Source organism: Synchiropus splendidus, chromosome 18 (assembly GCF_027744825.2).
Source record: "Synchiropus splendidus isolate RoL2022-P1 chromosome 18, RoL_Sspl_1.0, whole genome shotgun sequence".
NCBI classification, from domain to species: Eukaryota; Metazoa; Chordata; class Actinopteri; order Syngnathiformes; family Callionymidae; genus Synchiropus; species Synchiropus splendidus.
Window position 1 is genome coordinate 6,341,668 of NC_071351.1, and position 15,469 is coordinate 6,357,136.

At 50.6% G+C, this 15,469-nt stretch overlaps 3 protein-coding genes across 4 annotated transcripts; all 3 read right to left on the reverse strand.

Annotated features, from left to right (window-relative positions):
- Positions 1-169: 169 nt before the first annotated feature.
- Positions 170-2,573, reverse strand: gpr182 (G protein-coupled receptor 182). Its single transcript, XM_053848987.1, has 2 exons — positions 2,444-2,573; positions 170-1,883 (listed from the first exon to the last, which is right to left on the reverse strand). The coding sequence occupies exon 2, from the start codon at positions 1,878-1,880 to the stop codon at positions 834-836; it is 1,047 nt and encodes a 348-aa protein (XP_053704962.1). The 5' UTR covers positions 1,881-1,883; positions 2,444-2,573; the 3' UTR covers positions 170-833.
- Positions 2,574-3,326: 753 nt separating this feature from the next.
- pip4k2ca (phosphatidylinositol-5-phosphate 4-kinase, type II, gamma a) lies at positions 3,327-9,324 on the reverse strand. 2 transcript variants are annotated; one of them, XM_053848981.1, is made up of 11 exons: positions 9,300-9,324; positions 8,951-9,217; positions 8,408-8,505; positions 7,387-7,483; positions 6,767-6,916; positions 6,222-6,368; positions 6,000-6,038; positions 5,473-5,586; positions 4,978-5,242; positions 4,298-4,401; positions 3,327-4,234 (listed from the first exon to the last, which is right to left on the reverse strand). In XM_053848981.1, the coding sequence occupies exons 2-11, from the start codon at positions 9,107-9,109 to the stop codon at positions 4,154-4,156; spliced, it is 1,254 nt and encodes a 417-aa protein (XP_053704956.1). In that variant the 5' UTR covers positions 9,110-9,217; positions 9,300-9,324; the 3' UTR covers positions 3,327-4,153. The 2 variants fall into 2 exon arrangements, with proteins under 2 accessions (XP_053704956.1, XP_053704955.1); XM_053848980.1 differs by lacking the exon at positions 9,300-9,324 and having other exon boundaries at positions 8,951-9,287.
- A 1,444-nt stretch (positions 9,325-10,768) lies between these two features.
- LOC128749360 (zinc finger and BTB domain-containing protein 39) lies at positions 10,769-15,466 on the reverse strand. The gene is made up of 4 exons (XM_053848923.1): positions 15,337-15,466; positions 13,331-14,526; positions 12,136-12,489; positions 10,769-12,070 (listed from the first exon to the last, which is right to left on the reverse strand). Exons 1-4 carry the CDS (start codon positions 15,350-15,352, stop codon positions 11,189-11,191), a joined length of 2,448 nt encoding a protein of 815 aa, XP_053704898.1. The 5' UTR covers positions 15,353-15,466; the 3' UTR covers positions 10,769-11,188.
- Positions 15,467-15,469: the final 3 nt, after the last annotated feature.

Sequence of the window (15,469 nt, forward strand, 5' to 3'; positions counted from 1 at the left end):
GACTATATTCTGAAGATTTCAGAAGAATGAGGTGAAATTGGATGGATTTCCTCCGGCTCAACTCGCTGCCCACCATCTGAAAAACACATCCCAGGCGTCCACGTGTCACTTCCTCTGCAACCTGCGCACGTGGTGGTTTGAGTCACGTCACACACACACTTTCCTTGAGATTTTATTTGGGGAAGAAACAGTGAGCGCTTGCAAAGCACCCTCACGCACATCACGACTCATGTATGCAGATGACGGTATCAGACAGGAAACACGTGGGTTTGCAGTCGCCGTGTGTCGCTGGAGGCTGAGAAAATGACTGAACTGAACATTTACTGTGTTTCCAAAGGGCGAGTCCATGATTTATTCATCTAGTCTAATAGTTCAGGAGTCATGACACCTTCAGAAAGCTTCTGATCATGGAGACAGAAGTGTGAAGAAACGATGGACTGGTGCTCTTCAGCAACTGTGCTCCTAACAAAAAGTGCAAAACTAACGCTGACAGTGAAGAAAAGACGCAAGAAGGGACAGCAATGACATTGTTTTTTCTTCTCTCTGCACCTTTTCAATCTCTCCCACCGAAGTGGCAAGGCAGAGTTGCTCTTGACATCCCTGACCCCTGGGGAAGAGTGGGGAAAGTTCTCAGAAGCAAAGTGTTAGTGTTGGACCGAGGCTCCTTTCACTTTGGTTGAAACTAACCCGACGGAGCCTTCAGCTTTGAACTTTGACCTTTTCTGGGTAGGTGGGATGTTTCTGTGGAGTGCAGCGTGAGAGCATCTCTTTCTCAACTTGACAGAGTGGAGATGGTCTTCAGAGCTGACGTCAGCTGGGTTTGTTCTCCGTTCTTATGAGGCCACATCTGACTGGCTGGTGCTGATGTTGCTTAGCTTCCGCTGCTTTGCCGAGTCGCCCTCCACCTGGTCTGCCGCCACCGCCTCCCTGGGGATGATGGCCACCACGTTGTTGATGAGATTGTCCCGGAAGCTCTTGCTGAGGAAGTTGTAGAGGATGGGATTGGCCACGCAGTGGAAGAGCGAGAGACCCTGGACCACGGCGAAGAAGAAGTAGAGCGCTTCCACGGTGTTGCAGCTGAAGAGGTGCGGCGCCAGGTCGTCGATGATGAGCAGCAGCATGACCAGGTGGTAGGGAAACCAGCAGAGGACAAACACGGCGGAGTACACGTGCACCAGCCGAACATCTCGGTGTTCCTCTACATTGGGGGCGGTGCGGACCGCCCGCGCTATCAGAACGTTGCAGGCGATGATGACCGTCGCAGGCCCAAGGAACTGGAAGACCAAGCACAGGAAGGCCACGGTCAGGTACCACTCAATGTAGCCGTAGGATGGCAACATGTAGCAGCCCGGCTCGTCCCACTCCAGCAGGTCCACGTGGACGTTCTCCATCAGAGCAAGGAACAAGGAGAAGAGCCACAGCGCCGAACACAGCAGCCATCGGCGGTGGCCCACCACGGGGAAGAGCGAGGAGGACGGGCGGGTCAGAGACAGGTACCGCTCCAGGGTCATGGAGGCCAGAAAGAAGGTGCTGCTGTAGAAGTTGACCATATAGATGAGGTTGGTGACCTTGCAGAGGAAGCGACCCCACAGCCAGACCTTGTCCATGGTCACCTCCATCATGTAGAAGGGCAGGATGAGGATCACCATCAAGTCTGACAGGCTCACGTTGAGGATGCAGAAGAGGACGCCGTTGGCCGAGTGGCGGCGCCGCCAGTTGACCCACACCACCAGCACGTTCTCCAGCAGGCCCGCCATGAAGATGAGGAGGTAGAGGAGGAAGAGGAAGATCCGCCGGGAGTTGGTGTCCAGCTCAAGGGTGCACTCAAAGATGTACCAGGGCGTCCCGTTCAGGCTCTCCAGGGTGAAGTTGTGCTCCATCTCCTGCAACGCACAGTTCACAAGGTTGATTTGGGGGAGCACTGTCACCGACGTCCTTCTCTGGAGGGTGGATCCTCGGGCGGAGAGGAAGACCCATGTCATGGCCCTGGCCTTTGCAGAGCCCATCAGAGATGAACGGTAAAGACCTAGGAATCTTCTCAGGGCGGGCTCAGCCTCCCCCCCACTCCAGAACCAGGACCAGAATAGTTGCTACACGGTTTTCCAAAAGATTCCCGACCATTTGCAGGAAGGGCTTTGAACTTTGAAGCCACTGACTTCACAAACAAAACAGGACGCCATCATGGCAGAGAGCATGACAGGATGAGTTCTGTGTCAGCTGAGCGACCCATGCATTAGTCCTGCTGCGCGCTCTCTGGGTGCTCTGACGTTTAACATTGCAAACTGCAGCGGGTCAGAATTACATGAATCGGCTTTCACCTCTTTTTAAAGATGGATTTTGGACACAAGACAGAATGGTGAAAAACCAAAATTTGGAATGATTTTAGAACCAATGTTAACAACCGGTGGAGGCAGCAGGTGGAGAGACGCAGACGTGGCCTTACCTTGGATTTGATGAAGCAGTCAGTGGATGCAGTCGTGCGCCAGGTCGCCACCTCACACAGCGCCAGCAGGATCCAGAGTGCTCTGCCTCAGGCGGGTGGCCAGCTAAGTGTCCTGACCCTCCCATCTGGGTCACTCCCCCGACTCACCCCCCTCCCCAGCCCAGCCAGAGAGCACTTCCTCCTCATGGTTTGCAGCTCCGCAGTGACCAGAGGCAGAAGGTAACTGAGGTGGAGCTGGCAGGACAGGCGTGTGTCTCACCCGCCAGAGAAGCCAACGGCCGCACGCCTCCCTGTTGTTGTGACTCAGTAGAGGGCAACCAGCTGACTTCAAGGGAAAAACGCGCCGTGAGAGGGAGGATGCCCGCGCTGAAGGAGGGGAGGGGGGAATCCAAAAACACAGAAAAACATGTGGTGGAACTTCACATTTGTCATATGAGCAATAACTAGTAGCAGGACTTGAATTTTCCATCCATCATTTCAGCTCCATGGTGACATCACATCACACAATGTCAAGTTTGGCCTGAGTCATCGCACCTCTCTGATTTAGTTTTGCTCTTCCACCACTGCCGTTCTGGGCTGAGCTGCTGGGGTTTGTGTTGGCTGCTGCCTCCAGTGACTTCTGGTGTCTGACTGGCTCATCCTGTCTCAGCGTGTGAGAGTTGACCAGTCAGCTGAATCGGTCTGTTCCGATGAAGAAGGAAGGAAGCAGCAGGCAGAAGTGCATCGTCCGCAAAGAGTGAGACACAGCGCAGGCCTGGACAAAGACTGTCACACAACATCGTCCCGGGGATCGCACACCAACACCTGCCTCACTCTGGACAGGTTTCACATCACATCATAAAAGACAACACACACACACGTGAGAAAACACCGGCCCAGGTCAAGCAATGGACAAAGAAGAAAACATGGGATTCATGTTCTTTGTAAAATATATTTCATTCCAAAAGGTGATTTGCAAAAATACAACAGGAGGATGTGGCGAGATGAGCTGAGCGTAAGACTGAGCTGCTCTGTGGAGGATCATGTCACAGTGGCTGCAGTTCCACGCACAAAATCACATCAAATGAAAACGGTCAGTCCTGGACAACAAACGCGGCACTAGAACACATATATTCTACTCTCTTCTCTGCAGAATGGTGTGCGTTGCTGAGGAACGGCATGAGCCTGGTGGTTCTCCTAAAGTAAGTGAGATCAGGCCAGTGGGACCTGATGGAAACGGCTACGCTCAACACCCTGCTGCTACATACAGACCAGAGAGATGTAAAGACAGAAATCATTTATTATTTAGAAGGTTCTTAAACTATCCCCGTCACCCACCCCTCACTCACGCCCAAGCCTGCTCCACCCTCAAGTACCTGTGAAAACACCCTCTCTACTTTCCACTAAAAGTATGGGCGGCGAGCCCTTGCACAAGCCAAGGCTGCTGTTACCACACAGGCGTCTGCCCTGTTGTGAAACGCTTCCGCTGCTCTTCCCTCTGGCACGGTGAGCAGACACACGCGGCTGAGCTCAGGGCAGGAAGCAGACACACGGGCTTCAAATCACAATGGAATGTACGTCACATACTCAACATCACCCAGCTCCTGTCGTTGAGAAGGAGGAAATACTTGGATTCTTTCAATAAATAGGCTGCTAGAACATGAAGGTTTAAAAGGTGTGCACACACACGACATTTGGTCTTCTCCGCGCCGTGGCCCTGCAGCAGGAGCTTCAGGCGAAGATGTTGGAGATGAAATCCCGGAAGCGCTTGGCGTACTGCTCCGGGTGCACGGTGGAGATTTCAGCGCCCGCCTGCAGAACAGGGTCACAAGGTCACATGGCTGGTGGCAGACCTTCCCCTCAGGATGCACTCACCCCATGCTTGACTGTCTTCGCCGCGTGAGCCGCCTTTTTCTTTGTGTCGTACTGAGTCAGGACATCGATCAGGCCCATGAAGTAGACCTCCCTCTGAGGAGCTCCTGGCAGCACCGGAAAACACAGTCACACCATTTCTGTCAGCTCAGACGGGACTCACTGATCCTGCTCAGGCATTTATTCATTTTTCATGATCTTGTGCAGGAGACTGTTGTGCTTGATGCTGGTGATCTGTGTGCATCTTTGTTGTTCGCTCTGTCTTTGATGTCTCAAGTGTTTTTTGGGTGCTTCTGTAACACGTGGTGTCTTCCCTTGTGGGACTGAACGGTCTGGTACACCCATTTTGCCAATCTCTTGCTTCCTTTTCCCATCACTCACGAACAAAACCCTGGGGGACTTGAACTCCATCAGACCTGGGGGTGGGGTGGGGGGTGATGTCAGCAGCCCCTCAGCAACAGTAGGTGGACGTCATTCCCCATTTAAGGTAGACCTTAAAGATGGTAAGCAGGACTGTGAAGGATCCCCCACCCCAGCCGCCCCACTCTCAGGGCATGAATGACCTGGACAGGAACCAAGAGCAAGTCTACTGCTACGCGTAGGGATCTAGACGCCACAAACGAAATAGAGTGAAAGCGCCAGATTGATATCCAAGTGTGCGTGTTGGTGCAGAGAGAAGAGACCTGGGCAGCTGCTGACGGCGTAGACATCCACGTAGGGGTCGAACTCCCCGGGGCCCAGAGGCTTGCAGGACGACATGTATCCAGCGATGCCTTCAGGCGACGTGCCGTAAGAGCCCACCGTGTTGCCGGGGGCCAGGCCGTTCTCTGCCTCCTGCTCCTCTTCATTTTCCACCTTCTCGCCGTCGTCTTCCTCCCGCTCAGCTCTGCCGGTGTCATGGATGCCCAGCAGCAGACTGTAGTCCATGATCTTCAGCTTCACTAGAAACTGCACAGAATCTGGGTCACGACAGTGGAAGTAGCTGATCTCCAATCCACAGCACGGAGGAGCCGACCTCTTCCCAACACCCTTCAAAAGGCAACAACATGAACCACTCTCACTAGTAGCTGGGCTCATAACACAAAATCCCACTTTCACAAACATAGCAGTTGCAAGTAGCGCGCCATCTAGTGGTGTAGACGTGAAACAGCATGCGGCCGGTCACTTCTCAGCCCCACCTCCACATCTTTATTGAGTTTTTCCATGAACTTCTCCTTCTGCTCCTCGGTGACGTAAACCTTCTGCATGTTGTTCCTGAAGTCCACGTCTTTGAAGGTAGGAAGCTCTTTCACCTGACCAAGACAGAAAAGGTCATGGTTTCACAGCAGGGTGTGACATCATACGACTCACATGCAGGGTGCGAGCAACACACTCAACACAGACGAGGCTTCACACAAAACACACCCTCCAGCACAAACCTCTGTAAGGAGCAGATGAGGCTTCATGAAACAGAGCTCTCATTCTCACAACCCAGCAAATGGCGTAGTTGGTCTAAAACTAACGTGAAATGGTGTCAAGGTCTCTGACTGGAAGCTGAAGTTCTCAGCCTCTTTTCGCATCACTTCTTTATGAATCTAAATGTGAGAAGATCAACTTGTTTGTTTTCTTTCAGGCACTAAATCTCTATATGCTGAGAATCCCCGCCCCCCTGCAGTTCCTACTGAAAGCAAAGCAAGCAAGATGGAAAAACAGATGAAAGCGTTACCCTTTCTTTATCACTTGCTTCTCGTGCCACCAGGGAACCCTGCGAATTATCCAAGAAAAACAAAGTGGTTCAAAGATTTGTTCAAGGAAATGTACTTTGCTCAGAAATCACAGTGTTTTTAAATGAAGAAGAATAAATAGGTGACAATAAAATAAATGATCGACACTCATGAGGACGAAGGCATTTGGCTCATGTTCATTTTGAAATGAAAGTGCAGCTCACCTTCAGGTCATACTTCCTGTGGACCACGAGTCTGTGGCTGAACATGTTCCGCATGACAATGAGATAAGCTTCCTCACTGTCCACACTGACCCGGTACATCCCGAGGAACTGGGGCAAGAGGGTGCTGCCATGGCACTTGACAATGTGCTGCGGTAAAAAGTTTCATATCAGTCGGAAACAGTATGCAATACATAAAATATAAGTAGATGCGGAGGACAAAGAGTAAATTATACATTATTACTTTTCACTGCAACTGTGTACTGACGGAGGACATTTGGAAAAAACAATTGCCTTTGGCTCAGTGCCCCAGTTTAGCTGAGGACCCTGGTGCAGTCCCGCTGGCTGTCCAGGGGTTCACTGTGCTAAATGCATCAATCGATTCAGGAGCTCCACCTCGGCTTCAGTGCGCAGACAGGAATACACACACCAGCGGGTCCATAAAACACCTGGAATTCTATCAGTTTGGCTCAATATCTCCAGGAGAAGTGCGTGTATTGACCGCGTCATCATTCGAGACTATGGTAAAGACAATCCTCTTCTCTTACTTGGTGATACTCGGACAAGATGTTGTGCATGTCAGCCACATCCTCACTGGAAATCTGTTTGATGACAAGAGTGCGGTCATAAGAGTTGAGGAGGATTCCCTCCCCGGAGTCGTCCGTGCATCGGGTCGGTGGGCTGCGGGTCAAAGACACCTGCGGGAATCAAAACATAAAGCAGAATAACAACTCACTTGTATGATGCAACATACAAAGGACGGTGTGTCTGATGGTTTCTATGAGTTAGACTTGAAACGGGTGCTGTGACAGGAGTGGGTGAACTACGACCACAGTAAACCAACTGATCATTCAGTAATATCAGAATAAAAGCTAAATGTAAATATAAGAAGTCAAAGTGATAGAGGAAATGGCTGAAGAGGAAGATTCGGTGGCCGTCAGGCCATGTGGACACAGACTCGCACAGCATGCAGAACTTCCTTTTTTCCCAGAACACCGCTGCACAGATAACCCAATGAGGATCTAAAAGCTTACAGAACCGTTTGGAAAACATTTTCATGTTTTTAAATCGTAAAGAAATTATCTGTGAGCAGCTGCAGGTCAGAAAAGGAACAAGATGAAGCAAGGGGCCACAGAAAATGTTTAAATTAAGTCTGGCCTGCACGCACCTGGTAGTCCAGATCTTCAATGCCAAAGCGTTCTCTAAGATTTCGGAAGACCTGAGGGCAATATTCTTTAAACTTGAAATGTCCCGGAAGATTTTCTCTGCAAAAAAACAAACAGATGTCAGTGCTTAAAAACCCTCCCGCCAACGTCCTGCACTGGAGACAAGACAATGGGGGAAAATGACAAGCTGTATCGTCTTTTTCTTCTTGCAATAATATGTGGTGATACTTTCAATTCAGTAGACGCATTCATAAGTGTATTAGCAGTCCTGAAAACCATCGCTGAAGCCATCAGCATTGGACTTGAGTGGGCAAAACGGTGCCGTCTCCCCAAGAAAACCATCACCTTTGTCAGAGCTGGGGAGCAGGGAACCCCAACTAGAAGATCATCGACAGGCATCCTGACCTCTGCCAGAGACTGGCAGCTGCTGGTGGACCTTGAACGGCAGCTGAAGTTCCCCAGCCACATTGCTACCACCACTCTGCGCCCGGACATAGTCCTGGTGTCAGAGTCCACTAAGCAAGCTGTGCTGCTGGAGCTGACTGTGCCGTGGGAAGATCGACTGGAAGAAGCCTATGAAAGGAAGCTCTCCAAGTACTCAGGACTGATAAGCGACTGTCAACATGCTGGTTGGAGAGCAAGGTGCTTCCCAGTGGAGGTGGGATGCAGGGGTTTTGTGGCACAATATTTGGCCAAAGCCTGTAGTATTCTAGGGATTGAGGGAGAGAAAAGAAGGAAAGCCATACGCAAAGCCACCGAAGCGGTGGAAAGAGCATCAAGGTGGCTGTGGCTCAAGAGAGGAGAACCATGGAGACACGGTAGCTAGACAGCCATCTGGACACAAGTCGGGGTCTGATCAGCCTCAAGAGACGCCCGATGATACCAGGAACATCATGAGGATGTGCCCAGATGCATCATTAGATGTATTCTCACAACAAGCAGCGTGTGCTGTCAGCGTGTCGTTACAATGTCTTTATTCTGAAGGAACAATATGGCAAGATTCCAGCTGGGATTCCAACTTACTTGTTGAAGAGATGGTTGTTCACTTTGATCTTGGTGTTTGCTTTGAAATCATCTGGGAGCAACATGACAGGAACTGGAACCTGGTTTAGATCATTGATCTGCAGAGAGAAACAAACACGATTCACCCTCGATGTTTTACTGACTATAGTTTCAAAACAGCCTTTATGGGGACGGAATAATGTTCAGACCACTACATGAACTGCAATATCAAGTGCTTTTCTCATCGACTAAATGTTTCACATAAAGGTTAAGGTGAATACTATTTACATAGACACTGTACTTATTGACGGTGTGGGTCGTGAGAACCAGAATTAAACGGATATAGCTGTTTACTGGGCTATACAGAAATTCGAGCTATGAAAAACACCAGCAGCTCACAAAATGGCACACGACAATCCACGGTCATAAAAGGTATATCATTAAAACAGAGAGGGGAGACGTTCTCGGGGTTTATTGAACTTTTTTTCTGTGGGTCTTCGCTACTTCCGACTCCGACACAACATTAGCAAAACATTAGCCTTTCCTGCAACGTCGGTGACTTACTGAGTGATTGACACCCCACATGAAGACGCTGATAACCGGGTCACTGGCCCGGAACACCTTCACCTTCTGCTGCACAAAGTGCTTCTTCTTAGTTTTCGTCTTCGGAGCGAGAATAACCATGGGACTAGAGGCGGCTCCCGGGGCAGCAAGAGACGCCATGACCGCGGACCGACTCCACGTTTGCCCGGACACTTCTCCTGCTCTCTCGAGCGCTTACGCTCGCGCTTTGAGGTCGACTCGCTCACGCAGTCGTCACCGAGCCAGCGCCTATAAACAAACAAGATGAAGCAATCGTCAACCTCAACTGTCTGAGACTTTATTTTTCCAGACGATCTGACAGGCGTCTCACCTCTCTTCTTCGCTGTTGCTGTGCGCGCACTTGCGCAATACCGCCCCCTGAAGGTGACACTTGGCACAAACGCCAAGTCCATGCAGCCCCTGCAAAAGGGGACTCATTTGGGAACCTTTTTTTTTTTATTAAATAAAATGTATGAAAAATAATGGAATTAAATGTATGCAATTATTCTGTATTAATGTGGATTGATTGTTCTACTTTGAATGCACATGCATTGGTGACTGATGAAAATCAAAACACTGCAATTCTGTTGGCGCAAAATGTGAAAAAGACAGTTTCTTGACTTGTCAGGGATCAGGCATTCAGGGTGAAGTTTCATGAAAAGGAGGACGATGAAGAACACACATGATCGTGTCAGAAAATGATTTCTAAATAACTGCAGCGTCGCCCCAGATGGCCCCATGCAACAGGTCACTGGGCGGCTTTACTGGGCGGCTTTACTCGGTGGCGCGTGGTTGGCTGCAGCATTCCCAGGTCAGGGACTTTCTTGTCACATCCGAGTCCGGGACGTCTCCACGCTCCATGCAGCAGCATCAGCTCTTTCTTCTTCTCTTTCTGCGGAGTCAGCAGGAAGAACCCGTGCAATTATCCCATCGACACTGTGATGATGGGGGGCCCTTTTTTTTCTTTCACTTTTCAACCTTTTACAGTCAGAAAATTCCAGCAAGGATTGAAACAAGCCGCGGCGAAGACGTGGATCCAGTGATCGTATGCGGCGCTGCTTCAGGTTTCCTGCACCCTGTCATGTGACTAGAGGGAAATAAGATGACCAGGGAATCTTTTTTAAAAAAACAAACAGTCCAACTCTAAATAAAAGTCAAGAAGAATAATAATAAGAAGTTTATAAATCATTTCTGCCCTCTCCCAGCTTGAATAAAATGCCTGTGCAGGTGCCTGATACTGGACACTGACAGAAGATAGCATCACCTGGTTCTGTTCCTATTTCAAAACCATGGACCGAATCAGAAGTAATGTCATTATTTTTCTCTGCTCTGTGATCTGTTTGCTCTTGATAGCCCTCGAGGTTGGTGGACGCCAAAAGGTGTCGCAGGAATTAGCTGCAGCGTCTCTGAACAAAACAAGTTTGTCAACTGGGGAGGATCTTTGTCACTTTGCTCAAGACTTTTTGCCTCCCAGGCGGGTTGAGGTTTGCAGTTCCAGCATTATTGTTCCTTCACGTTCATTCCTGGAGCCTCTCTGAAAAAACAGAGATATGAAAGGAGGATGTTGGTGCCCAGATAGCACAATAGCAGGATGAGCCAGGGCTTTGATAGGTCAGAGGTCAGAAAGCGCTCTGGAAGCCAAGGCTCTGTGATTCCACACCAAATTGTGCTTACTCATCACAGGAAGCACTGTGCGGTTTTGAACCAGGACAAATTCCGTGGAAGGTGACGGCCTTTATTGTACGTCGCTCATTCACAAGAAAATGGAATAAAATGGTCGCAATTCATGTTGAGCAGGATTTTACTTTGCGTCCTGCCACTTTAATTGACTTGACACTTAAATACGAGGTACATCAATAGTGTTAACAAAATACATGGATAGCAAAGACCAACAATCGTGTGGTGTCGACAGTCACAGGTCGATAAACAGTTCATGGATCACACACCAGTCTATTTGACTTTTTGATGTCGCAAAACATGATCATAAATTATAAAAAATCTATATAACTTGAACTTTAAAAAATAAATCGGTGACTATATTTATACACTGATGTCCAACGGACTCGCTTGGTTGAAGGCGTAGCGTTCAGCAGATGAGCTGTCGAGGCTTTTCATGAAACCGTGTCCACACTTCCAGAGGTCAGTAGGTGGCGCTCTCGGCTCAGAACTCATGGAAACGGTTGAATTTCGGCTCTGAAGATGAAGCCTCACGCCTGTCGCTCAGGCGTCTATAGCGGGCAGCGTCTCTTTGGAGTGGTCGTTGTACATGAAGGTCTGCTCCATGTTGAAGTCTGGAGGCAGGTGGTCTTTATGCAGCTCCATGTGTGAAGACACCATCTTCAGCGTGGAGAAGAAGAGGCCGCAGACGGTGCAGCGGTACATGAGGGCGCCGGCGTGCGTCTTCAGGTGGCAGATGATGGTGGAGCGGCCGCGGAAGAAGCGTAGGCAGACCTTGCACTGGTACGGCTTCTCGCCCGTGTGGATGCGCAGGTGGTAGGTGAACTCACCCGAATGGGCGAAACACTTCCCACAATAGCGACAGCGGTACCACTTTCCCCGCGCCGCCGCAGCCACTCCCACCCCACAGTCCGACCCGCTCCCCCCATTGAAGGCGGCCGGTTCAAAGTTCAGCATCTGGTGTTGCAAGTACTGGTCGGGCAGGCTGAAGCCCACGTCCGCACCCACGTGACCCATCTTCACGCAGCCTCCCTCCTCCAGGGAGGAAGCAGGGCAAGACGGGGGCGGGACTTCCAGGTGATCGCCTTTCCGCTTGCATCCGCTGGCGTGTGACTGCAGGTGCCGCTGTAAGGCAGCAGCAGAAGCGAAGGCCTGAGGGCCCTCCAGGCCCAGGCGTCCAGCCCTCATCTCTGCCGACTGCTCCCGCTCCTTCTCTGCAGCCTCCTCCGCGTGCGCTGCCATGTGTCTGTCCAGGAGGCGGCGCTCTACGAAGCAGCGTGCACAGTGCGGGCAGGAGAAGACGGGGATGGAGAGGTGGCCGAGGGCGTGCCACAGCAGGGAGCAGAGAGAAGCCAGGGGCTGGTGACACACACCACAGCTGAGGCTCTGAGGACTCACGTGAGTCAGCAGGTGGTCCCGAACCATCTGTGGTGGACGGAGCAGAAGAGCACGGTGACGACCGACGCCCAGCCAAGGACACGCGCACTGACCTGGAAGTCTTTGCCCAGGGTCTTGTTGCACACGGCGCAGACCGGCTCCAAGGTCAGGCTCCTGCTGGTCAGTGCCCGCTGCGGGATGGTGTAGCACGAGGACGTCTGGCGCTGGTGGCGCAGCACTCGGTTCTGGCTGCAGAACTGGACACGGCACATGTCGCAGGTGAAGAGAGGAACTCCCACGTGGGTCAGGCTGTGGGCCATGGCGGCCGAGCCCTCCTGGAAGGAGCCCCCGCACACGCGGCACACGCCCTGCGGGCTCATGTGACTCTCAGCGTGTCGTCTGACAGCCAGGGGGTCTGCAGCCAGCGCCACGCCGCAGCTCCTGCAGGACAAAGAGCTCCCAGACACCTGCAAAGGACAGAAGGGTCAGGGGTCAGGGACCGGAACGGCAGGCAGACACTTATCCTGGTCTTGCCCAGCGATTCTTAACCACACGGCCCATGGTTGGGCCGCGAGCCCCCCCTAGTGAGTGTTTTAATACTCTGTTTTCATACATGAGCCACATATGCTGGCAGTAGTGAGTCACTGAACTGACTTGACCGCTGCATATCTGTGATAGTTACCAACTAAGGAGAAGTTCTTGAAAAGAAAAAATGATAAAGAAGGTGATGGCGCCCCCAACAGGAAAAACTAAAAATAATTAATTATCATAAAACATTAAAAATGTTTTATGATATTTTGACATTATTTTATTGTATTTAATTCATTCTGAATTTTGTTCATGACATACAGTTTTTCCAATTTTCTCAACATTTTTTTTTCTTTAGTAAATTTGATGAACATGACTTGCACTTGCTTCTGCTGCTGGACGGACATTTCCATGACAAATATCTTTTCGCTGACCACATGGTTTCATGTCATTTTACTAGGTTTTACACTAGGTTATTGAACACAAATTAAATCGGTAAGTTCCGTGTATGGGCCCCAGAACCATTTGGTTTGGAAAAGGTGGGCCCCGAGATCAGAAAGGATCAGAACCCCTGGTCTAGACCGAGGTCGTGGTCGCGGCAGCGGGTGTCACGTGTCTTTGGACATTTGTTGGATGAAATGGGGTGCAAGATACCTTCTAAATGTATTTTGCATATTTGTTTTCATGTGTTCTACTGCGACACAAAGCAGCCCGTCAACACACTATTCATACAAAAGGTCAGTGTAGTGTCAGAGCACCATAGCGCCCAGCAGGACTAACCTGACTGCTCAGGGCGTCCGTGGCACCGTTCACCACACAAACAAGATCATCTTCATCATCCTCTTCTTCCTCCATAAAGTTCTCGTCGTCGCTCAACTCGATGATCTCGCTGGCGAGCTGGTTCCAGTGCTGTCCAACGATAACCTCCATGGCACCATTGCTCTCTAAAATGTCTTGGACCTCTTCGTTGTCTCGATGAGCAGACGCTGCTTCAGCGCCCTGCACTTCTGCTAGATCTCTCCTCACACCATCCACTGCAGGGCTACCACCTCCTTCTCCTGAGGATGACAAAGGGGCGCGGGGTTCCGTGGACGGCTGGGGAGAAGAGTCCACTTGGTCTGCGGCTGCTGCGTTGCTGCCGTCATTCCCTTGATTCTGTGTCACTGCGGATCCTCCCACCTGCTCGGTCTTCAGGTGAAACCCTGACGGCAATGCCACATCACCGTTTGTGGAAGCGTTGATTTTAAGTCCAGGTCCTTCTGAAAGTTCGGATATCTGCCCATATCCAACCAAAGACTCAATGTCTTCAGTCTTTAAGTTCAGAGCTCCTGTGGCAGCTGTAGAGGCAGAACTGACAGTTCTCATGTGGGAGAGAGGTGAGGAGGCAGCAGCAGCAGCAGCAGGAGTCGGGGTGACAGATGGACCGGCCGACGAGGACAGAGAAGAGCATGAGGCGGCGGATGAACAGGCAGATGTGGCATCACCGGCATCCACCAAAGAAGCCGCCGTGACGACACGGGCTGCCAGCTTCTCAGAGGAAACACTGGCTTTTCTGCTGGCATACATGGAGAACTGGAGATCCGGAAAGGTGGCGTGACACGCGCTCACAAGTTCACAAACGCCGAGCCTCTCAGCGAGCTCATACAGAACCCCGACATCCAACAGGTCTGTCATGACTTCCCCTGTGTAAATGAAGGTCAGCACCTTCTCAAAGTTGGCCGGCGAAACAAACTCCAAAGAGAAGACGGGGGAGGACGCAGGCGCCTGAGAGAACAGTCCATTAAAGTAGGTGGCGGCGCAGGCCAGCACCGCGCGGTGGGCCGCAAACGTACGGCTTCCAACGTGTAAGGAAACATCACAGAAGTGGTTGGACTGGCGGCAGCGGTTGAGCTCAGCGAGAAGGCTGGCGGCATGGCCGTGACCCTGCAGCCGGATCCTCATTCCTGCCGTGCAGCTCCCGCTCACCTCCAGCTCAACTGCAAACACACAAGGGCAGTACGTTCACTGAAGCTGAAGTCACGCACTCAGGTCTGTGGGAGGTCAGAGGAAACCCGTCTGCTGCACTCTCTCATTCTACAGCGATGACTGAACCTGGATGACGCCTTCAAATCCCTGCAGCTCCTAAGGCAGTCAACATTGGACTCGATCAAGAGCGTGACATAGAGCTCATAACAGATGTACCTCGCTCAGCCCCAATCTTTTCACTTCTGTTCATTGCTGTCGAACCTCATCCACAGAAGACATGTCCATCATACAGAAAACATCATCGGGTAAGTACGAAACAAACAAAACAAACAACCCATGCCATGAAAGCGACTTAGGCTCGAATGAACTGTACTGTTTGCTAACAGTACAGTTCATTTAAATGCTTCATGTCTGAATACATTCACACATTGGAACCTGGATTGGAAGGAACCACACACCAAAAGCACGTGACAATTGTTTCCTCGTGCATTCAGCGATGGCCCATGATTCTATTTGTGACAGGGAAGACGCGTATTCTCATAAACAAAGCGTCACCTCCAACGTAAACTATAAACAAAAAAACTGATCAACCGTGTTTAACACTGATTCAAGGATTCCACTAATATGTATGACTCGGCATTATCATTCCACACCAGTGACAGAATGAGCTCCTTTATATTCAGCACTGGTCGAGAGTTTTTAACGGGTTTGTTGCCTGAGTTCAGGCAAATGTTATGTACAGCATCAACAAAAGCCGGAGTAGCTTAGCCGAGTGTTTTCGATCACAACTAGATCACGGCTTCTTTGAGAACACTGCATACCTCTCCTCTTTGTCATTCCACAGCCATGGCCACAGAGACGTGCAGCAAACTGCGCAAACGTTGACGCTTTCGTCTGATATTTGTTTGAAAACGGCAAGTTTACTACAGTCGCTTCTTGTTCCTCTGTCGAATG